The sequence below is a fragment of the Uloborus diversus genome, chromosome 10 (genome assembly GCF_026930045.1).
Source record: "Uloborus diversus isolate 005 chromosome 10, Udiv.v.3.1, whole genome shotgun sequence".
Lineage (NCBI taxonomy): Eukaryota > Metazoa > Arthropoda > Arachnida > Araneae > Uloboridae > Uloborus > Uloborus diversus.
In genome coordinates, this window is record NC_072740.1 from 71,975,156 (window position 1) to 72,000,839 (window position 25,684).

The 25,684-nt window shown below is 33.2% G+C and overlaps 1 protein-coding gene across 1 annotated transcript; it reads right to left on the bottom strand.

Moving 5' to 3' along the window:
* Positions 1-13,993: 13,993 nt before the first annotated feature.
* On the bottom strand, positions 13,994-24,510 carry LOC129231046 (leucine-rich repeat-containing protein 15-like). Its single transcript, XM_054865293.1, has 2 exons — positions 23,415-24,510; positions 13,994-15,486 (listed from the first exon to the last, which is right to left on the bottom strand). The coding sequence occupies exons 1-2, from the start codon at positions 24,508-24,510 to the stop codon at positions 15,380-15,382; spliced, it is 1,203 nt and encodes a 400-aa protein (XP_054721268.1). The 3' UTR covers positions 13,994-15,379.
* Positions 24,511-25,684: the final 1,174 nt, after the last annotated feature.

Sequence of the window (25,684 nt, forward strand, 5' to 3'; positions counted from 1 at the left end):
CTACAATTTTGTTGTGGATATTCCTAAGTGAGGTGCAGAAAAAACAAGCAAGTTTTCTCACGGTTCCTAAAAAATTTAGAATCACGAACGTTCATTACTTATTTTAGTCATCATAAACTGATGATTTACCTTCTTAAGAGCAAAGATGATGCACAGTAACAAATATGTACATAATTTTATGTATATAAATGAATGAAAAATACAATCTATGCTAGTCAAAAGAGATTGATGAATTAAAATATTCCCCTGTAATATGTGTTTTACTTTTTCAAGTGTTTTTAAAACACACCCTGTTATTTGAAATTAAACTTTACAACACACTTAATGCAAAGTAGTTGAAATTCAGCTCTATTTCAATTTAAGTGTGTTTATTCATTTTCCATTTATAATTTTATGAACTACTTTAAAAAATCTTCCTGCCAATTGTGTTCAGCCGTATTGATGATTTAGCACATTTGAAGAGTTTTACTTCTGCTTTTAAATTTATTTGCCCTTAATGTGTTTTAAGTTTCTTCCAGATATTCTGCAATTTGAAGAAAGCTCAACTGCTAGTTGAATTATAGCCCTGATGGAGATCTTCTTGAAAACTCATGATAATCTTGTACTGTTCGCTTAAAAAATTGTATAATAGAATTATCTCCAATATTAAGTTTACAAGGATGTCCAGAAATCATTTTCCAAGTTTTCTTAGCTTGACAGCTTTATCAAAACTAATTTTAATGAAGTTGTTTAAAAAAATAATATACTTCCATACATAATATGCCATTCATGTTCGTAATGGTTCACATTATGCTGATGAATTCAGGAAATTTGTTGCCTAAATGGTCTTAGGACTTTCAACAACGACATACAAACCAACGAAAATTTTGTGTTTAAATGCGAAATAGTGTAATTAAATGAAATTTTGATCTTCTTCATACAAACAATGCTGTAATTCTGATTTGTCACGCTTATTATCAAATTTATTATCATTCATTTGTGTAATAATATTGAAATGTAAAGAGGTAAAACAATTATTTTGCAACAGAAATTGAGAAATAGCTGGAATTCTGTTTTGATTCTTTAAATTTAGAGTTTTGAATTTGTTTTGTAAAACAAATGCTTTCTTAAGGTTTATGCTTGTTTGTCATGTAAAAATATTGTTTTCAATTTAGATTTTTAATAAATTTTTTGGCATTAATGCAAGGCTAAAACATTTAGGTATACATAAAATTATGAAAGATGTGTTCAAATTTGTTTATTTCATGATTAAATGAACAGTTCACTGATGCTTAGTTTCTTCCTGTAGTTATCCAGAAATCCCCCCCCCCACTCAAGAAGAGATTTTTCTCCCCACTTAAACTACAGGACAGGATTTGAATAACTGCAAATAACTCCAATTTTGAAAAGGATAGGTAGCAACTGTTATCTTAGTCCACTTCCGACTGTCAATGCACCGTTCTGTTTCTGACTGAGTTCTTGAAGTATTTTTCAGGATGTTGGAATATAGGTTGTGTTGATCCATCCATGATACAGGGTAATGAATGGAATTACAATCTATATGAAAAAATCTGAACAAAAAATTCAATTTATTTCAATCAAGATTTTTTTTCACAAAAATTCACTTCACAAATAGTATAAAAGAAAATGAATTACAAGCATCAGTATATTTTGCCCTGTCTAATCGAAACTCCCTGATTGAGTAGATGAGGGTAAAGCCTATAACAAAATTTATTTTCTTTATGCTTATAAGTGACTGAAATTTTTGATTGAACTTATATTTTGTCCATAGTTATTAGTTTTAGGAAATGATACTTTGGAGTAAAAATTTTTTAAAAATTTGGTACTAATTACCACATTTTGAACATCTGAATATTTTGAAGTTACGTTTCATTTTAGAAAACACAAAGATTAATCTTTGCTTATTTTGTTACTTAAGCAGTTATTGACAATAATAGTTTGCCCCAAAATCTATAAAAACTACAAATCCTGTTTCGGTACCCTGAATTTGATTTTAATTGCCTTATTGAGAAAAATATTTTCGTTTCTTCTTTTTTTTTCGTGCAAAAACGTTGGAAGTTCTATGTTTGAAATAAGGTTTGCAGATGTAACAACACCAAAACATAAATTAAACATTAGAGACTTTTGTTGTAATCTTTATGCGGTAATGACCTGAAGACTTAGTATAGAATGAATGAGTTTTCTTCATTCTAAGTTGTATTTAAAATCTCTGTCAAAATTAAATGTAAACATTGTTTTTACATTTGTTTGATATTCATATGAGTTGAAAATAAGTAATGTTTCAAACTACACTTCCTCAACTCCTCAATTTATTTCTGAATATTTCTATCTACATCAAATTAAAGTAATAATTTTCAACTTTATTCAAATTAATATTTTAACCAGAAGTGCCTATTGAACCATTAAAATATTTAGAGGTTCTTGGTATATTTTCTTTCTTTTTTTTGGGGGGGGGGGGGTTACCTCGTTTTAACCATCTACCTATTTCTAGTATTAAGCTTTCAAAATTTCCTTTGCATATTTATCTTTCAAATTTTTAATTTAATGTTTAACTTAATCACATTTAAATCAGAAAATTGTACAGGGTAAACTTAAATATGCAATTTTTTTAATAGCAAACCATTTTAATTAGTAATATTGCTTTTTAGATGGTTACAGGAAATATTTTTAGATTCAAAACTCTTTATAACGCTTGCCTTTCCGAAACAAAAACAAGCGATTTCTAATGTGCATTATCTGTCGTTCATTTATTTATTTTCATTTTCTTACCTTTTTTATCTCTTCATTTATTTTGAATCAATTAAATTCTAATACGTGGAGGTGAGAATTCACATGCTGCGAACCAAAAAAAATAAAAAATAATAAAAATTGTTACAAAAAAAAAAAAAAAAAAACTGTTGGCAGATTTAAATGGATATATTTTTGCTGAAGTTAAAAAATAATAAATTATTCCTTAGTTTTAACTGTAAAAGGCATGTGACAACAAAGTTGCACTTTTTGAAGATTAGCCCATTAGTGACTGAAGTTTTTAATTAAACTAATATTTTCTTTTTCGGATGAAAATGCTGGAAATTTTGTGTTTTAAATAAAGTTTATAGATACAATAACACCAAAAAATAAATTGAACAACAGAGATCTATGTTGTTTACAACAACAACAAGATTACAACAATAATATCATGCTATTGACCTGAAAACTTAGCATGAAATAAATGAGTTTTCCTCATGCTAAATTGTTTTTAATTTTTAGTTTTTGCTTTCTCATAAAAATTCAAAATACGTGCAAGTCATTTTTTGGTCCTCTGAAATGTTTTAATTTTGTTTCATTAAAAAATGTCTACTATCTAACTCTTTTCATTCTAGTATTTTTTTGGTATAAAAATGTTGAAAATTTTAAATAATAGATAATGTACTTTCAAGAAATAAATATAAAACAATGGAGACATCTGTTTCTTATGCATATACGAATGTTGAAAAAATATAATGTGCCAAAATACACGCCCCCCCCCCTTAACTTCCCAATTTATTTCTGGATATTTCTATCTGCATCTAGTTTCAAATTAAAATGACCTCTGATTAATATAATTTCAGTTTTAAACTTTATACAAATTAATCTATTAACTAGGTGTGCCCACTAAACCATTGAAATATTCAGAGGTCCTTAATCTCTTTTTTTGGAGTGGGGGGGGGGGGAGCGAGATAGGATCCCGGCAGTGTGGGGTGCCCCACGTCTTAAAGGGTGCAACGGCCTATGAAATTGAAGAAAAAAATTGAAAAAAACCTAGCACTAAGACTTATTTAACGTTACAAATATACGCCGATGGTCTTTGGGGAGGGGCTATACAGATTTTGTTGCAGGGAGGCCCAAAATGTATAGATCTGGGCCTGGACAGGATACCTTGTTTTAAGCTTCTACATATTTCTAGTATTACTCTTTAAAACTTTCCTTTACATATACATGGGTGCCTCACCCCTAACAGCCCCCCCCCTGTAGGTGGGCATCCCAGGCATATATTTCCTTTCGGAATTTTTAAGCTAATGCTAGACTTTGGTCCATTTAAATCAGAAAATTGTATTTTTTTCGTTTTATAGAAAAAAAAATAAATAAGAAATGCTTTTGATCTCAATACAAGAAATATTTCTATGTTTAAAAATCTTTATAAAGCTTAATTTAATGTAGCAAAAATAAGCAATTTTATGTTCGTTATTTGTTGCTTATTTATTTATTTTAATTTTCATTATCTTCTTTCTATTTTCATTCCTGTAATATAATTTTCGTTGTCTCGGAATCTTTTGAATAATTTAAAATTAATCGTATTAAAGAGAATAAGGTTTAAGAAAAAATCTGCTTTTAATTCTGCTTACACAGGGCCATTTTGTCTTTTTTTAACGTTTGAATCAAAATCGAGCGTTTCATTTATTGACAGCATGCATTTTCGAATTCGCGTGCTTACATCCTTCAGAACCCGTTTCAGCCACTCTTCCCGCACCCGCTTGACTATTTTTTTTTTTTTTTCTTTGAAGGAAACTCGAAAGCGAACAAGAAGCCAATCTTGCAGCTCGGCGGCAACCTTATCTTCCCCTGTAACTGGTTGCGCCTTCCGAGCGTAGCTGTTGACACAACTCTGAAAACTACGTTTTCGCAGGTTGCGTTCGACGAGCACGACCGAGAGCGACCGGTTAGTTAATCACGTGACAACTTATGATCTTGTGCTCCAATCAACCAATCAACAGCTTAAAATGGTAACCGGTGAGGTAACCGATAGATGATAGAACGCTGCGGTTTGTAACTGGTTACTTACCGGTAAACCGGTGAGGTTCGTCGAACGCAACCATATAGGGACTCTAAACCAAATAGGCAATGTTCGCATAGAGCAGCCGGTTGACCGTGGTTAATCGGTGACCAATTATCAATTAACCACCGGTTCAACCGGTTGCTCTGTGCGAATATAGCCTTGGGATGAGATATCACTCACCGTGGAGTTAAATCTCTGTTAATTGAAAAGTAAATAATAGCGTCATGAGGAGCATCTATTCACGTGACGTTACTGTGGTTTTTGGTAGGTGACACTTTTGTAGCAGACGGAGTTTCGATTCCCCAGCGTCGATTGACGAGTGTATTTTTGGGCCTTATAAACAGGGGCGCCCCAAACTTAAATTTTTGGATGGGAAAATTCTTAATTTATCGAAAGAATCTTCGAACTTTAGAGAAAATACTTTATAGGCATGAAAAAAAACGGAATTTGCCGAATCGTCAGACAAATATGCCGAATAAGGATGTTTTAGCTAGAGTGCCTTGAATGATCAGAGTGACGACAAGCACTGAGAAGCGGGGAAGCGCCCCTGTCCGCCGGAGGGCATCTTGATTAAAGTTTTGTAGACTTATAACATAGGAAAATTGGATGGGTCTCAGAAAAACGCTTTTTTTTTTTTTGTGAATAATCAGTTTTGCACTGACATTTCACCTTATGTCTCAAATGCATAAATGTATATCACTTTTTATCTTTTTTGCAACTCTAAGCGAGAAATTGATTTAATTATAGTGCATTGATCTTGGTATTTTGGATTCCGATAGTGTTGGCGGACTTTTTAGCTTCACTAACGTTGCGGCAACCATTCTCCACTTCAGGAGCGTTTGATTTTTGGGTTTTAGAAGTTAGTTTTGCTTGTGAATGGGTTTCATCCCGCAATATTTTACTCAAATGAAATAATTATCCGAGAATAAAATACATCTTGTTTGTAAGAAAAAGAAATATATGTTAGTTACTATATAGAAACTAAAGTTTATTCTCTGAAGCTGCTTATTCTTTATGATTCATTATAGACAAAATTGAAACTGGTGCACATGTTTATTGTTTACACACAGAAGCCATATAAAAGAGGGGGGAGGGGAATGTGAAAATCAGTTCCAATAACTCACAGTGTGAATGTTCAAAATTAAATACGTTCAAAATTAATTTAAATCATTCATATTCATAGTGCGGGGTACATTGTAAAGTACGTAAATTTAACTCAGTAATTTTCATACTGTTCCGAAAAAAACTCAAGGAATTAGTATCTTTTCACGAGATCAAAATATCATTAAACCACTATTTCGTAAAACATGCAACTTTACGCAAATTTGCAGTTACCTAGTTGCAGCATTCAGCTGACGATATACTTTTTTTTTTCTAATTTCTTCGAAGATAAAAGTTTTTTTTTTTTTTAAATATACGTTGCTATAACCATTCGAAGTGAATTGTTTATTTTGTTTAGAATTTGTCTGCATTTAAACAGTGAGAAACTGTAATTGAATTATTTTATCAAGAATTCTCAATTCAACATTTTTAAAACAGTAGATTTGAGTTATCTATAGCTACAATTTTAGTTTTGATTTTTTTCAATTCTTATTTTCGTAAAAGTTGGATATAGCACAAATTAATTAAACTTATTCGTATGCATGTATCTGTACCTGGGAGGCAAAGGGAATTTAGTCACAAAAACAAAGTCAAGAGACGAGTTAGAAATGTTTCTTTTCAGATAATTTTTATCACTCGTTTGGATTGCCATTTATGAGATTATAGAATGAAAATTTGTTCATTGAAATCTTTGCATATAATTCTTCTTATACTTCTGAATAGAGTTTAAAATGTTGAGTAAAAGACAGTGCAAAAGTCTCGATCTTAAATCGGGTGATTTGCCCTGCACCGCCCAGCTATATATATATTATGTTTCCTAATTTGCTTCAAGAGGAACTTTTTTTACTGCACGACGTTACAATAAGCAATGGAAATTCATTATTTATTTTTCAAATTTTCTCTCGTTGAGAAACAATTATCATAGTTCCCCCCCCCCCAAGAAGACTCATTTTAAACTAATGGTCTTCGTCTCTGATTCGTTTCTCTTGTGAAAGTTAAAATTTGTGTCATTTACTTTGTTTTCATTCACGCACACATATATGTAAAGAAAACGGTGATGTCGCTTATCATTTTCAATTCGCTTTTCTTAGAAATCTTATGCATGTATTTGTTTTTGGCGGATAAGTGAAAAGAAAGAATGGAGAGAAACTCAGTAGCGTCTGCGAAATGCTTCAGAAACTGAAGTCACGTCTTCTGCCAAAACCGCGATAACGATTCACACTTGGTGGCAAATTTCCAAACGGGCAAAAATTTCTCTGGACGAAAGTTGCGGCCGCGCTTGTCCGGGGGGGGGGGGGCGGGGGAGAAACACCGCTGTTGTCGCCACTCTATTACTCTAGTTTTGGCAGGTCTCAGGGCTCTCCCATTGAGGCGCCTTTGCTTTTAACCGATCTTTATATCTACGAAAGACGTCTTTCGAATGTTTCTATCTTAGAAATACTGGTAACGAATGAAAAACTTTTCATTTGAAACAAAAAATTTTTTTTTAATTCTTTTTTGTTTATTTTCTTGATTTCATGTTTCTCCAAAAAATAATAACAATGAAGTTTCACACTTTCTTTTCATTTACCTTTTTCTCAGCTTTCTTCAATTCATCTGCATGAAGAACATTCATTTGCCACCAACCCCCCCACACACACAATTCTGAAATGACGAGCCAGGGGGAGGTACCAGTCTAAATTTAAACGCTTTCACGGTGTATGGGGAGGAGCATTTAACAAAAAAAAGAACACCTTTTTTGTTGAGAAGTGTTTTTGACCCTGAATTACCTTGCATTACCTTCAAAGCAGTATTGTTGTATTAACCACTTAGGGCTTACAGCTAAGAGGTGGTGTGTGTGCGGAGAAAAGTGGTGTATGGAATAAAACTAATTTTTTTAACGATACAACGCAGAAATTAACATGGGCCTTTTAATGACGCGATATATGCGAAGAGTCAATTCGGGAGATGGGCGCTCCCCTAAAGTAAAAATTAGGTTAAAAAGCGGAGCAACTGACCGATGCGCCCTCCCGCCTGTGCACCCTCGAACACCCAGAGTGCGCTTTCTTTTTTTTCTTTCTTTCATGTTTCATTTTAGAAAACACAAAGATTAATCTTTGCTTATTTTGTTACTTAAGCAGTTATTGACAATAATAGTTTGCCCCAAAATCTATAAAAACTACAAATCCTGTTTCGGTACCCTGAATTTGATTTTAATTGCCTTATTGAGAAAAATATTTTCGTTTCTTCTTTTTTTTTCGTGTAAAAACGTTGGAAGTTCTATATTTGAAATAAAGTTTACAGATGTAACAACACCAAAACATAAATTAAACATTAGAGACTTTTGTTGTAATCTTTATGCGGTAATGACCTGAAGACTTAGTATAGAATGAATGAGTTTTCTTCATTCTAAGTTGTATTTAAAATCTCTGTCAAAATTAAATGTAAACATTGTTTTTCCACGAACATTGAAAACAAGTGCAAGTCCTCTACTGGTGCTGTGAATGATTTTTTCTTTGTTTCATTAAGAAAGTGTCTACTTTCTTTTCTTTATAATATTGTGTTGATGTGAAACTATTGTACAAAATTCAAGTAATAGATGTATGATGCAGAGGAATAAATAAATAACAATAGATACATTTGTTTGATATTCATATGAGTTGAAAATAAGTAATGTTTCAAACTACACTTCCTCAACTCCTCAATTTATTTCTGAATATTTCTATCTACATCAAATTAAAGTAATAATTTTCAACTTTATTCAAATTAATATTTTAACCAGAAGTGCCTATTGAACCATTAAAATATTTAGAGGTTCTTGGTAAATTTTCTTTCTTTTTTTTGGGGGGGGGGGGTTACCTCGTTTTAACCATCTACCTATTTCTAGTATTAAGCTTTCAAAATTTCCTTTGCATATTTATCTTTCAAATTTTTAATTTAATGTTTAACTTAATCACATTTAAATCAGAAAATTGTACAGAGTAAACTTAAATATGCAATTTTTTTAATAGCAAACCATTTTAATTAGTAATATTGCTTTTTAGATGGTTACAGGAAATATTTTTAGATTCAAAACTCTTTATAATGCTTGCCTTTCCGAAACAAAAACAAGCGATTTCTAATGTGCATTATCTGTCGTTCATTTATTTAATTTATTTGCGCCGTCTGAACCTGTGGGCCTTTTTTCCCCTTTGTTTTTTTTTTCGTTTCCTCAATACAGCGCACCTTCGATTTTTTTTCTTTGTGCCCTCAAAACTGCGTTTTTTTTTGCACCCTTGAACCTTTTATTTTATTTTGTTTGCACCCTCGAACGTGTGCACCTTCGTTTTTTTTCTCTCCCTTAAACCTGCCTACCGTCTGAGGGTTTTTTTGTTATTTTTCGCAAACAAAATTGTGCGCCTTCATTTTCTCTCTCTCTCTTTTTTTTTGCACTCTCAAACCTGAGTTCCTTTGGTTTTTCTTTTGCGCCCTCGAGCTTGTGCGCCTTCGTGTTTTTTTTTTTTTTTTAGGGGTGGGGGGGGGCTTGGACTTTGTTTTTGTTGTTACTTTTTTTTTGTTTTATTTTACTTTATTTGCTTCCTCAAACGTGTGCGCCTTCGACTTTTTTTTTACGCCGTCGAGCCTGTGCGCCTTTGCTTTTTTTTTTTTTTTTTTTTGAGCAATCACAATTGCTTATCGTTCTTATTTGACGGTCATTAGCGTTGTGGTTCCTTTTTCAGCTAGGACCAGGGCTGCAGCACCACCGCTCACCGGCTCCTCTGGTCCCGAGCACTGTCCCCCGAATTTCGTTTCTCCTGGTCGGTGGCGTCCATGTCCTACACACACGCACGCTCACACACATACATACACGACTAAGTACATACACACAGGTCTACGCACACACACAAGCTTGCACATGCACATACACAACTATACACATGTAACCGCCCAGGAGGAGGGGCAGGCTTGGGGGGACAGGAGCCATTTCTAGAAACAATAACTCCAATGAGTAGGGTCCTGTCGTGATTGCGAAAAACATAATTAAAATTCAAAAATTCAGAATTCAATTTTTTTTTTTTGCACTTTCAAACTTGTGTGTCTTCAGTATTTTTTTTCCGCCTTTTAGGAGCCATGGTTGGCGCCCTCTTGGGAGACCCAATCTGCCCCTGCCCGGTCGCACGCTTATTTTAAAGTTACATATTCAAGGTTCTACGCATTTAATAATAGATTCGCTGCGTTTAAAAGATTTCGTCCAAACTTCTCTAACGCACAACTACCATTTAGAAATTAATAAGGAAGAAGATCATTATGTTACTTTCCGATCGTCAATATCATCAGAGTAGGTATCATTTAAACTGCTGTAGCTTGTGTAGCATTGTTACATCTACAGGGTGTTCCGGTTTCACCTGCAAGACCTCTTTCGGAACTGTTAGTCCTAGATGTACACTTCGAATTGCAAAAATGTTCAAACTCAGATGCAGAGTTAAGATATCGAAAGTTTGAAGCAAAACTAAAAATGAGTCAAAAAATTCAAATATTTTTATACGGACCCTAATTCCTCCAACTTATGTTTAGGGAAACATTCTCCATTGAAAAATAATTCCAACACAAAACGTTTGACATTAGTACCACTAATATTCACTGAGAAATAAAACGCAGCGTTTTGTAACTTAGTCCGTTTTATACTTGCCGTCAATAACACCTTTTTAGGGGAAAATATAGCGGTTAACAAGGGTTTAAAATTGTATGTGTGCATAGAGTGTGGTTTTTCAAATTCTTCGAGGTTTTGTAGTGTGTTTTTGAGTATCATGGTATGTATAACATTTGCAATTTTTTTTTTTTTTTTTTTTGAATCGCAATGAAAAATATAAATATACTTTTTTTTTACTTCGACAACCTGTCATTCTTCTGAAAGGGCGATAAGTAACAATCTCATTTTCTGTTTGGTCCCTTAAAACTTCGAACTCTAATATCTCCTTTAGTTTTGGTCGCACAAATGTCAAGTTTGTTGTGCTAGTAATATTTTCAATGGAGATTTGTTTTCCTTAAATATAAGTTAGAAGACCGAGGGGCCGTATAAAAAATTAAGTTTTGTATTTTTAACTAATTTTCTTTTTCGCTTCAAACTTTCAATATCTTAACCCTGCATCTGATTTTAAACATTTTTGTTATTTGAAACATGCATCTGGGACTAACGGTTGCGAAAATAAAGGTCTTGCAAGTTAAAGTGGAACACCCTGTATATCCATGTATGCTTCTTGAACGTAAAGAGGTCAAAAATTACAAAAAGGAAATGTTTGTAGTTTATCGATTAATTTTTGAAAAAGGAAATATTTATCAAAAGCAAAGTAATGCATTTTGTACTGTGTACTTGCGTACTTTGAAAGTGAAAATTATTATTTTCTTGATTTGTATTTCATTTACTTATCCGTTTTTTTTTTTTTTTTTTTAATTTTTCGAGTGTGTTCCACTTTAAACAAGTTTTTCTTTAAACTATAATTTTTTTATATCAAATTTTATTGCTTAAAAACTTTGTTTATGTTATCTTCTGCAGAAGGAAACGTAAACATGAACGTCATTCATTTCATTTGTGCTTAGACAGAAGAGAAATATCGAACTCAGAGCTTTCTTCTACGACTTATAATTTACTTTTTCTTTCTTGTAAAGCCTTAGGAAATAAGCATCTCAAATCTTTGTCATCAAGACACAAAATAATGCTCAATTTTCTGGTGGTTATCATGCCTTTGAACACATTTGTCAACAGGGACGGACACAGAAAAATCTTTTGGAGGGGACCCGAGAAAATTGAATACTCCCCCCCCCATACACTGTTTTATCACGAAGTTTTCATCACCTTTTTTTTTTAAAGATCCCTTTAGGCCAATGAATCTACTTTAAATACATAAATATTATGCACTAATATACTTTGAATGTGGATGCAAAATATCTTTAATGTTTCAAGCCAATTAAATATTAAACCCAACATAATGTCACCGAGATGCAGATGCTATACAGTAAATGGTTTTAATTAGAAACATTGTCAAAATGATTTTAACACGAGGGTAAGGTTCTTTAATAAAAAAAATCATACCTTATTTGAGTTTTATAAATTAATTCATTTTATGCCTACAAAATATCATATGACTAAGAAAAGCATAGTTTCATAACATTTAAGTTTTAATGAATAATTCAGAAACTGTTTATGTGTGAGTTTCAAAGCAGTTGCTGATTTGTTTTTAAAGCCATGATGCAGTTGAGATAACATATTGATACCACATGCCGTTTCCATTAATATCATGGTTTTGCAATTGAACTACCATATGAATTCTTTTATTTTGAATTTTTTATAAGCTGAGAAAGAAATTTATTTTATTGCAAATAGTTTCCTGGATCAAAATGACTCTTTTAGACACTCCTACACAGTTCTTAAAAAATGTAAATTATTGGTTCTCTCAAAGAAGAATTAATGAACGAACTGCGATATTACGTTCACTTGAATTCGAAATCAGCGAGTTAAATTTATTCTGCCACTCTGGCCTCTGACTCCAGCATTACTTCTTCAGCAAACAGAAATGTTTTTATTTAAAATATGCTTTGTGTTTTATGTTCTTTAAAACTAACTATTAAAAAAAATGCTATAGAGAAGTCAATTAATTAATATTAAGAAAAATAGTTAAATTTATTCATCCTTTGGGGGGTTGGGGAACGGGCCCACTGCCCCCCCCCCAAAAAAAATCCGTTACTGCTCGTCAACAGTGGCGGCGTTTGGGGCTTATAAGTGGAGGAGGGGGGGGGGAGACAACTAAAAGCCATGGGAAGAGGCAACAAAAAATGAGAAACAAAGAAAAAAAGTACAGAATTTCGTTAGGGCTGGCTTTGAGAATATTGAAGCAGATTAGTGGAAATTGATGCAAGTCTAACAACTTAGCTCACGGTTTTCTAAAGATTTTGATTCATTTTGTACACGATAACTTTCCCTGAAGAAACACTTAAACATTAATTAGACTAACATTATTTGCCCCGACGTATTTTGAAATGTCACAAACATTTTGGTAATAATTTTATTAAACAAGTATGGCTAGTTTAAGTAAAACAATTGATTTACTAATATCTAAACAATGAATACATAAACTAAAATTATTGCATGTGTAGTTTTGGTCAGTAAATTAAAAAATAAAATAAATTAATGAACTATAAAAAGTGTGGGGGCGGTTGCTTCCCGAAGCGCCGCCACTGCTTGTCAAGTCACTGTTGTGCATGTCATCTTTGTGGCGGAACTAGTGCCAAGCCACTAACTATTTTCGGAGTAGTTTTCTAATCTCGAATCTGGCAACGCTGCTTTCCTCACAGAAGTTGTTTGATTCGTGAGCAGTTTTCATGCGTTGACTCGCGAAACCGACTTATGTAAATAAATAAAACTGAATGATTACCTCGTATTTACCGACTCGTTTTATGAATCTCCATCCAACAACCTATCGCCAAAATCTTCAATGTGAAAGCTTTTCAATACTATGAGATGATTACTCAAATGCTGTCTGCAGAAAGAGCACCAAAGTCTCAAAAGTTTTGCTTATTTTCAAATGTTTAGTTGAAAAATTGGAGTCATAAAAAGGCAAATCTTTATAATATATCCTTTACCTAATTATCATTATTGTTATTATTATTGTGAAAACTAAAGCATGTGGCCAGATCAATTACACTCGGTTATCTATAATGACGTCATATGGCGCTCCCGGTCAACAACGTACGGTAATCATAACATGTCACATGACATTCCGGTCAACAATGTGTTAAAAGAGCTGCAATAAAAAGGACAGTATTCTGTGCTCCTCTTTTAAAACAAGAGTGACCCAAGACTTACATGTGCGCCTGTGGGTTTACAGATAACGCAAATTATTTAGGCTATGTTGCGGTTAACACACTCTGAAATTTTTTTAATGAACATACTATTCCAACATATTGATTTGAAGCTACGCATGTGATTTAGTCTTTGGAGAGAACAAGGAAAACAATTGGAAATGTGTATGGGAGGAAAGAAACAATGGAGCAGTCTTAAATATATGTTAGATTATGAGATCGATATTTATATGTAGAAGAACGTGTTTTATTGGAATAAAAATAATAGACAGACTGTTATTCTTGAAGTATTTACAAGATTTTATTCACATTAACTTTATTACATTTTTCTGCTTTGTACAGATACTTGTACTATAGAGTTTTTGAAGAAAATACAACATTGTGCGCTGGAATGCCGCTTTATGAGTTCAACATAAACTTCCAGAATAATGAGGAAAAAAAAAAAAAAAACCACGGTAAAGACACACGATAGAAGTGAAACTTTTGTATTGTAGAGATTGTGATTATCATTATTTATTCACATAAAATTATATAGATATGTGTCACTGTGTATCATTTTTTACGTTCTTAAGAGGAGAAATTATCATTTTCGAACACATACTAATATTGTCGCACAGCGCAATCTAACTGATAGTCATAGTGGCTAAATCGCTAAGCATCGGACCCCGGATCGAATATCGGCCAAGACGTTTCAGGTATATTCACAGCAAAATTCTATGTTTTAATGACAAAAAAAAATAGGTAATAAACAACGCGAACACTAAACAATACTCGAAATGCGTTGGTTATACACACGTGTTTCAACGGATGCCCTGTTGATAAGCAACAGCTGTACTCAACGCATTACACGCAACCACGGACTATGAGAAAGAAAAAAAGCAAGAAATGCGCATGTGCGACTCTTTGCCACAAAAAACATCTATGTCACTTCCGTTACACAAAGTTTTGTCGATCAGAATTTCAAAGCCCTCGAGGTCTCGCACAAAAAGTTTCACTTCCAACCCCCCTCCCCCCAAAGAAAAAAAAACAAGTTTTATGAATGGATGGATTTATTTATGTAAAAAACGTGAATGATGAAAAAGCTGTATAGAATGAAAATAATATTAGAAGAGAACAGACACATGGGGAAATAATTTAGGTCATAACATTCAAGTCAAAAATGAGTCAAAGTATAGCTACAACTATGTACAGTTCATTATCCATTTTGGTCACCACTGAATAATGCAAGGTCACTTTTACAATGAAAACCATGTCCAGATGAATCCACTAAAAGTTCCTTAAAAAAATTAATTTGTCGAATGTATATATACAATGCCTAGTAAAATGTCATAAACTTATCATATGTACAATATTGCAAACCATTTTTCGAAAGATGCATTGGAACTATTTATAGTGTGTATTGTTGCAACAGAAATATAGAAACATGACATAGGTCACGGTTGAAATCTGAAACATTTTGTGCATTTCAGACACTGATTTTAACAAAAAGGAAAACGAAAAAGCACATCATTCAAAATATTCTACTACTAGTTCACATCCTCCTTACACTGTTAAAAATTCAGGATTTTTTTTTTTTTTTTTTGATGAATATTACTATAAAATGGAGAGATTACAGTACAGAAAAATTTTACTGTAAATTAACAACTGTTAATACATTATAGGGTCTATTTAGAAGCAAGGATGTGTCAGGATGTCCGAGCGGGCTAAGACACCGGACTCAAGGTCCTCCCTTACTCCCGTGTTCAGAGTGTGAGTGTTCTGGTTCACGTATGTGGGCGTGGGTAAGAAGTTCACTTCTGACAAGTTTTTTTTTCTTGGGTTTCTTTTTACATCTAAGGATATATATATAACATTGTCTTAATGCTTAAAGCGGTTGAAAATTTTCAAGAAATTTCTCTCATAAAATCTATATGATAATATTCGAGTGATATAGGGTCAATTGTGACGCAAGCGTTTGTCAGGATGGTTCAGTGGTCTAAATCGCCAGTCTCAAGGTTCGCCCTTACTTCCGGTATTCGGTCACAGTGCTTTGTGTATTTTTACGTAATTTTTTGTGAACCTTTGTTGAGTTCGCACACTTGCCCCGTAACAGAGTAAGTTGGCGAACAATATGGGGTAAGTTAGGTTATTGCGAAAAATTCACAACAGACAGAAAATTTGACATCAAGCCTCAGGGATGTTTCAAAAGAGTAAAATTTAACAATAAGTGAAAAAAAAAAAAAGCGAAATTCGTATTATAATTGCTATAAAGTTAGGGTATTACACCGTAGAAAAGTTTGACTTCTATTTTATAAGCAGATGTTGAGAAAGGCAAACATTATGTGAATTGAAGAACTCTATATTTGCTTTCATTCTTCAATACTTTTTGAGAAGAAGATATTTCAGTTAGTAGTTAACTATATAAAAATGAAAATAGGTCCTAACATACATTGTATGAGGCTGTTAGTCTATCCCATATTGTCACTCAGTGACGCATACAGAAAAAAAAAATCTGGGAGGGGTTTTCAAAAACGCAAATTGTCGATTTCTTACGCATTCATTTATGATGAGAAAATATTTAATGCAAGAGCTTCTATGGCTTAGCAATTGTTCATTTATTACACTTGCTTAAAAAGAATTATTAATTTGTACTGATATCACTATGACTTTAAAACAAAGAAAAGGGGAGAAACCACAGGATATTTATAATTCATTTTACTTGAATTCTATTATTCATTTTATGAGGGGTTTTTTCGCACGTGATCTCTTCTTCAAATGCATCAATGTCTTTATGAATGTCAAATTCGAACTAATAACAGTTTCAATTTTTCGATGAGAATTGGGAAGGAGCCTTGGAAAACACCACTTAATAACAACTATGCTATTTCTATAGCTTCTGTACAGAGATGATATAGACGACCATTTAATCCTTACTATGTCCCTCTCGAATCCGTTCATCAAATGTGCTGACAAGTTTTGCAAAGCTGTGAAACTTTGTATGGGAGCATAACTCAGAATAAACATTAGTGCTTTCGCATCGACTGTTTCATCGTACCCTTTTTGCCACCAACTGCTGACTTTTTTTTTATCGAACTTCCTACAAACGTTCATCGATCTTCCCGATACTTATATAAGAAACTATAGGCGCAGTTTCTTCATTTCTTGATTCATTGAGGTTATCACTGTCCTCAGGTTTTTTAAAAAAATAGTCATCAATGTAAGATAAATAAATACCTTTGTGCTGAAAAGTAAAGTAAGAAATAACGTCAAGGAGCACAAATTGCAGATTACTGCAGACACGTGTTTTGGCGTTACAAGGATCACCTTTTTCAATGCAAAAGAAATGAGCTTATGGATGAAAATACTCCCAACAAAAGCCAAGAGCCTGATAAGCAAACAGCTCAAAGATAAAAATAACGGATTAACCAAACCACCAATGAGAAAATTATAAACCAATAAAGATCCAATAGAAATGCAAACAAAAGGCAAGCGCTCTGTCACAGGTACGATAAAATTGAAAGAAAGAACCCAGTTGGATAAAGATTAAGCCACAATACTAAAACAAAAAGAAGATGTCAATAACCGTGAAACGCAAGACAAGAAAAAGCTGAATGGAGGAAAAAAGATCAGGAAATGAAACAAACAAAAACTAAAAAATTTTCGGAAAGGAAAAAATAAAGAAAAATAGAAGAAAAAGGGGAATCTTATAACAAAAAAGGTTAAATTAAAATCAAGCAATATAGATAAAAATGAATGGAAAAATAAAAATAGAAAAGCATACAAAATAGAAAAAATGGATGGGGAAAGGACGATGTTAAAGATATGGAAGCAACACACTGGAAAGATACGGAACAGCTTTAAGATCATTAACTAAGTTAGAACTGTTCCTCAAAATATGGAAAGATTCCCAAAAGTTAAGATCTGATGAATAGGGGGATTTTTGGATAATTTGATAAGTGTTAAAATCAAAAGGGTGGCTCAAAATTCCAACTATGTTAGGCAATACGAGGCTTATTTAATTGTTGTTTTTTCCCATAATTTTGATGCATTTTCAAGCAAAATTTTAAAGCACGCCGAGTCTGTCCAATGTAGGCAAGCTTGCAACTACAATTAATTTCATAAATTCCACTACAATTAAGAGGGTGAATAGGATTTTTAAGAGAAGAGAATGAAAGTTTATTAATCTTCCTCTGGTTCATATTCCTGAAATGTGTCCACCTGCTCCTCCACGGTACTGGACGAATCATTTACTTCACTGACTAAAGGACACTGATAAAGTACAAGATAGGGGCAATTAATGTCGAAAAACTGCGCTGGATCAATTTGCTCACCGTTAGCCTTATATAGTTCAACGTCCGAAACACTGTACCCTCATGTTTCTGCGTCACATTGCTACATCCTGCTTCTGTTTTTGTATAGCACTATTTTCTGGGCATATAGTTTTTATAATTTGTTTTATAGTAACTTGAAGCATTTTCTTGGCGAATCAAGGTACGAAATTGACACGTTTTTATCGTTGGGTTTTCGAAATCGAAAATTTTTTTTCTTATGCATTCATTTACCAATGAGAAATATATATTCAATATTTAATCAAAAAGATTCTGTGGCTTAGCAATTATTCCTTTACAACACTTGCTAAAAAGAATTAATAATTTGTACTGATATCACTATGACTTTAAAACAAAGAAAAGGGGATAAGCACAGAATATTTATCATTAATTTTTCTTGAATCGTGTTATTCGTTTTAAGAGAGGTTATTTCGCTCGAGATCATTTAAAACTTCCTCTTCAAATACATCAATGTGTTATGAGCGTCAAATTTTAGCTAATAACAGTTTCAATCTTGCGATGAGAATCGGGGAGGAGCCTCAGAAAACACCACTTAACGTGCACACTAATAACACAACTGTGCTCTTTCTGTAGCTACTAGTAGCCATACAGAGGTGACATAGATTACCAGTAAATCCTTACTATGTCCCTCTCGAATAGGTTCATCAAATGTGTTGACATGTCTTTCAAAGTTGTGAAACTTTGTATTAGAGCGTAACTCAGAGTAAACATTAGTGCTTTCGTATCGACTGTTTCATCGTACCCTTTTTACCACCGACTGCTGTCTTTTTTTTTATGGAACTTTCAACAAATGTTCATCGATCTTCTCGATACTATATAAGAAACTATAGGCGCAGTTTCTTCGTTTGTTGATTCATTGAGGTTATCACTGTCCTCAGTTTTTTTTTTTTTTAGTAGTTGTCAATGTAGGATAAATAAATACCTTTGTGCTGAAAAGTAAAGTAAGAAATAACCTCAGAGAGCACAAATTGCAGATTACTTCAGACACGTGTTTTGGCGTTACAAGGATCACCTTTTTCAATGCAAAAGAAATGAGCTTATGGATAAAAATACTTCCAGCAAAAGCCAAGAGTCTGATAAGCAAACAGCATAAAAGATAAAAACAGCGGATTAACCAAACCACCAATGAGAAAATTATGAACCAATCAAGAACCAACAGGAATTCAAACAAAGGACAAGAACTCTCTCACAGGTACAATAAAATTGAAAGAAAGAATTCAATTGGATGAAGATTAAGTCACAAAGCTAAAACAAAAAGAAGATGTCAATAACCGTGCACTGCAAGACAAGAAAAAGTTGAATGGAAGATAAAACATCAGGAAATGAAACAAACCAAAAAAAAAAAAAAAAAAAAAATAGGAAAAGGAAAAAAATGAAGATAAACAGAAGAAAAGGGGGAATCTCATGACAAAAAAGGTAAAAATATAGGTTAAGCAAGATAGATAAAAGTGAATGGAAAAATAGAAATAAAAAAGTATGAAAAATAGAAAAAATGGATGGGGAAAGGACAATATTAAAGATATGGAAGCCAGACATTGGAAAGATACGGAACAGCTTTAAGATCATTAACTAAGTTAGAACTGTTCCTCAAAATATGTAAAGGTTCCCAAAAGTCAAGATTTGATGAATTGGAGCATTTTTGGATAAATTGATAATAGTGCTTTCGCATTGGCTGATTCACCGTACCATTTTTGCCACCGACTGCTGACTTTTTTTTTATCGTACTTTCAACAAATGCTTATCGATGTTTACAATACTATATAAGAAACTATTGGCGCAGTTTCTTCATTTGTTGATTCATTGAGGTCCTCAGATTTTTTCAAAAGATAGGCATCAATGTCTTCCTCTGGTTCATATTCCATTAATGTGTCCACTTGCTCCTCCACGGTACTGACCGAATCATTTATTTCATTGACTAAAGTACAAGATAGAGGCAATTAATAGGAAAAATTCTGCTGGATCAATTTGCTCACAGTTAGCCTTTCATCTCATATAGTCCAACGTCTGAAACGCTGTACTCTCCTTCTTCACATTGCTACATACTGCTTATGTTCTTATTTCGGCAGTAATTTCTGTGCACTTTGTTTTTCTAATTCGTTTTATGAAAGGTTTTTTTCGCGCGAGATCATTTCAAACTTCCTCTTCAAATACATCTATGTCATGTGAATGCCAAATTCTAACTAATAACAGTTTCAGTCTTGCGATGAGAATCGGGAAGGAGCCTCAGAAAACACCACTTAATAAATACTGTGCTCTGTCTATAGCTACTAGTAGCTACACAGAGGTGACATTGACGACCATTAAATCCTTACTATGTCCGTCTCGAATAGGTTAATCAAATGTGTTGACATGTCTTTCAAAGCTGTGAAACTTTGCATGAGAGCGTAACTCAGAGTAAACTTTAGTGCTTTTGCATCGACTGTTTCATCGCACCCTTTTTTCCCACCGACTGCTGACTTTTTTTTATAAATCGGACTTTCAACAAACGCTTATCGATCTTCCCGATACTATGTTAGAAACTATAGGCGCATTTTTTTCATTTGTTGATTCATTGAGATTATCACTCCTCAGATTTTTTCAAAAGATAGTCATCAATGTCTTCCTCTGATTCATATTTCTGAAATGTATCTACCTGCTCCTCCACAGTACTGGCCGAATCATTCACTTCATTAACTAAAGGACACTGATAAAGTACAAGATAGAGGCAATTAATGTCGAACAATTATGCTGGATCAATTTGCTCACCATTAGACTTCCGACTCATATAGTCCAACATCCGAAACACTGTGCTATCATGCTTCTGTTCTTCAGCGCTAATTTCTGGGCAATTTTTCTAATTCGTTTCATAGGTAACTTGAAGCATTTTCTTGGCGAATAAAGGTACCAAGTTGGCACCCTTTTGATGTTCTCCGCCCAGAAAATACATCTGGGAGGGGCTTTCGAAATTGATAATTGTTGCTTTCCTACGCATTCACTTATAATGAGAAAATATTCAATTTTTAATTGAAGAGTTTCTATGGCTTAGCAATTATTTATTAATAACACTCGCTTAATAATTTGTATTTATATCACAATGACTTGAAGAAAATGGGGGAAAAGCACAGTATATTTATCATTTATTTTGCTTGAATCTCATTATTTTATGTTGGGTTGCGCGAGATCATTTAAAATTAGTCTTGATTTCGTTAGATACGTACTAATGATTTGATTTTTCAAAAACAGATTTATTGCTATCTCTTGGGAGACACATTTAAAATGCTCGTGAAATAGATGAAGAAAAGAAATACAAATGAAATACAAAGAACTTTATAGTGCACCGCACGGAGTTCAATGTGGGGTGAAATATTTTGGTAGCCGCAATCATAGGATGAATTGTACCATTTTGAACACATTTTTCTTGATTTTTGTCAAGGCTTTATTTGATCAGTCATAAAACTATTGCTGATTTTTTTTTTTTTTAAATTTTGTATTGTTCCTTGAAATATGTATTTTAAATAGATATTTGAAATGAATGCAGATGAAAGATATATACGAATGAAAAGAAACTAAAGCTGCATTGCTCAGAGTTCAATTTCGCCCAATTTCTTTGCTCACTACAGTCACTGGGTGACTAATGCCATTTTGAAGAACAATCTCTTGACTTTTCTCACTGGTTTTATTTCTGTCGGCGGTCAAACTAATAATTTGATTCTCTACAGTTTTTATTTTCTCACTATCTGGTCTATCTTTAAGTGCCATTACATTATTTTGCAGAATCTGCTTCTTATGAGGCATAGCATACTTCAACTTTTCCCAAAACCATTTTTCTTCCCAAATCAAATAAGTTTTAGTAGAAAGCAAATACTGCAGATCTTGGTCCATCGCATCTTTTGGGGGAAGTTCGCCCTTAACAATGATAATAAGCCGATCAATCTTATCTTCCAGCATTTGATAATAAGCAGTGTGAAACTCGACTTGAAACCACATACTTTCTAAAAACTGTCTAGAAATGACTAAAATAGTTTTCCGGCTATTGTGAACTGAATTAAAAATATTCCAACTTATTGGATGACCAGCAATCCAATTTCTTTCATGAATGCACAGCTGGAAATGAGGATCTTTATTTTCAAGTTCTTCTATCAACATAAGAGCTACGTCTCGGTCAGAGCTACTATATGAAACAAATGCGTCAAATATTTTGTCTTCGTCGATATCTTCTTCGTTGAAAAAGCACATAAATACATTGTGCATATGAATGTATACAAATGCAATTATAGTCTGTTTATTTCGATAATATAACACAGAAACACCAAATAACAAGAATGCTAAGGCTACACATATTACGGTTACAATTATAAGTGATGTTTTGTAAGGATAAGCACTAATGGGACACATTACGTCATCAGGGAAAGTCAAAATTGGCATTCGAATATAAGTGTTATTTCTTTTGATTCGATTAGCACACATTATCTTTTTAACATCAGATACAATTTGATAATGCTCCGCTAACCATTTTTTGAATGGTTTTGCAGAACAGTTGCAATTCCATGGATTTCCTCTCAAAGTAAGATTGAAATCATGAACGGAAGAACTAAAATTCATCAAGGATGGAGGAAAGTATTTGATACGATTACCACTAAGACTAAGAGTTCGGAGTTTTGATGGTATATTCCAATTAGTGAGACTTGATATCAAATTCTTGTCAAGATATAAATCGGTAAGTTTTTCCCAAATAGTCCGATTGAAATAATGCATGGTATTTAAGTAATTGTTTTGAAAATACAGCACACTTGTGTTGTGTGGAACGGAATCCGGTAGGTTCTGTAACTGACGATTTGAGCAGTTAACAATAGATGCACTATCCTCTGCTCTAAAAAAACATGAACATGGCGAAGAACAATTTTCTTTGATATCGCATCGAAAATCATACGAATGCAATAGTTTTACAGGTTTTTTAGCTAGGTTAGAAGGCTCAGAGCATAACATATTTGTCTCAAGTTCAAATCGTACAGAACGTTTTCGCGCTTCATTGTTTTGAATGTATGTGTAAAAAGGGTACATATTGCAGTCGCATAGAAAGGGATTACCATAAAGAGCGACTGAAGTTTCTACATAACGTTCATAATCCTTAGTTGGAAGCAATTGGATAGTTGCATCATTGTCTAACACGTCTTGGACGTCTACCGTTTTAATAATGTTATTTGCGACATTCAACCTAGGTTCACGGTTATTAGTGGAATAAAGAAAAGGTACAGAAAAGTAACTTATCTTATTGTATTGCAAATTTACAGTTTCAATTTTTAAGTGATGACTCCACTTAAAGTCGGGCATTTTACTGAAGTTATTATGTGATAGATCTATATATTTTATTTCTTTATTGAAGTCTAAGCTAAAATAAGATAAATTATTATTACTCAAATCTATGTTCTCTAACTGTGGTAAATCGCGAAATACACTTCGATTAGCACTTTGTATGTTATTATGGCCTAATACTAATGTTTTGATATTTTTGGCGTGTTCAAAGAGCCCAATTGGTATTTCTGATATGTTATTATGGTATAAATGAACTTTCTCTAAATGCTTGTGATTTGGAAATAAATTTGGAGGTAAAGTGTTGATATGGTTAAAATTTAGATTTATCTGCTTTAGCATGGAATTATTTCGAAAAATATTGCTTGGTAAGATCCTCAAACCGTTATTTTGCAATTGCAAATGAGTAATATTTGAACAAGGTGAAAAGAAGGTTTCGTGAATAAGTGCCAAATTACAGTCATGAAGGCTGATGTTCTCCAATCGATTCAGTCCATAAAAGAGTTCTTCAGGCAAAGGTTCTTGAAATCCATTAAGACTAAGATCAATGTCTCGTAAATTAATAGAGTAACTAAACAAATCTTTTGGTAGAATCCTAAGATAATTCCCACGGAGACGAACATGAATGAGTTGGGAAAGTCCCAGAAAAATCCCTTCTGGTAGTAATTCGATGTGATTATCAGCTATGTCAAGAATCTTGAGATTCACTAAGCTCTTAAACAGGTTATTTGGCAAACTTTTCAGCTGATTTTTGAAAAGGTATAGTTTTTCGAGTTTAAACAAACTTTGAAAAATATTTTCCGGTAAGCTTTGCAATTCATTGTTTGTTATAAACAAAGTCGTTAAATTTGAAAGATCTAGTAATAAGTTCTCCGGAAGGGATTTTAGTTTATTGTCAGACAAAGAAAGATACTGCAAAGAAGAAAACTCCTCAAAAATCGACTCAGGTAAGGATTCAATGTTATTGTGGTTCATCACTAAGCCCTGCAGAGTGGAAGAAATGTTCTGAAACAAGGTTGGTGAAAATGCGTTGTTACCTTGTCTCATTTCAATACTAAGATGGTTTAAAGAATGTGCCCTACTGAGAGGCAAAATATTTACGAATGAATCATTTGGCAGAGGACAAGACTTGAACCTAAAGGCTGGAATATCTGTCAGATCGATATGCTGAAGTAATAACATGTAGTCAAGTTCGTTTGATCGACAGTCAAAAGTTATCGCATTGTTTTCCGCATATGATAAACCAAAAAGAGTGTCTGTCTCGCCGATGCATGTAAATGTCCAACCATCGGCATCGTCAAAGTCATCACACAAACATGAGTCATTTTTCAGACTTGCTTTAAGTAAATCACATGATTTTAGTGAGCAATTGACAGGAGCTGCAAACATCAATAAAGATGCCATAAACCACCGGATCTTCATTTCCCTGGATTTTTAGGCAGATCAGGGCCCTAGAAATAAAAATGGGATATTAATAAGTAGTCAGACATATAAGTATTAAAATAGAGATGGACAATGTTGTTATTTCTAATGATCCGTTCATCAGAACAAAGTTCGTTTGTTTTTACCCGTACATTGAACTCGTTCATTTGAACGACTTCGTTCATTAAAAAAAAAAAAAAATGCAAGTGATATCCCTGCGAGAGTAACACACGACATTGAAAAATTTTTCACTGGCTCAGCAATACTCTATTAAGAAAAAGGAACTAAAATTACCAAACAATAAGCAAATATAATCAAAAATATTTTTAGATGCATAAAGCAATTAATTGTTCATTTTGTAAGATATTTGTAGGTTACCGAGTGGTCAAATATGTATCTCTAGATTAAATGGAAACAACTTTTCCATTCTTCCTATTTTTTAGAAGATTAAATTTTGATTGAAATTACACTTCTGTATGTAGTTTATATTCATTTTTCCGCATAATTAAATTTTTTATTTAATTTCCTTTTTAAATGATTTCATTTTACATTTGGAGGATTCAGCGAGTCGCATGCAACCTACGGGACACAGGCCGAGTATTGTTGATATAAAACGTTTTAAAAATTCTGAACTGATCGTGTATATAGTGCGTAAACCAACCTCATGGGGAAAAGGGATATAACCGGGGTGTTTCTAGTTACCCCCTAGTTTCTGGTATAGAAGGATTTCATTCCCTAACAGACAGTCGAAATCAAAATTTTCATACCCAGTCAATTGATTAGAATGAAGTCTTGTACACATATTTTATGCGCAAAGCTTTATGTCTCAGTTCCTCCAAAAGAAAGAGGAGGATCTAAGTTTAAAACATTGAAATTCTGTTTTCCTTTACCCCAGCTGACCCTTTCTAGGTCATGCGTATTGACACCAAACTTC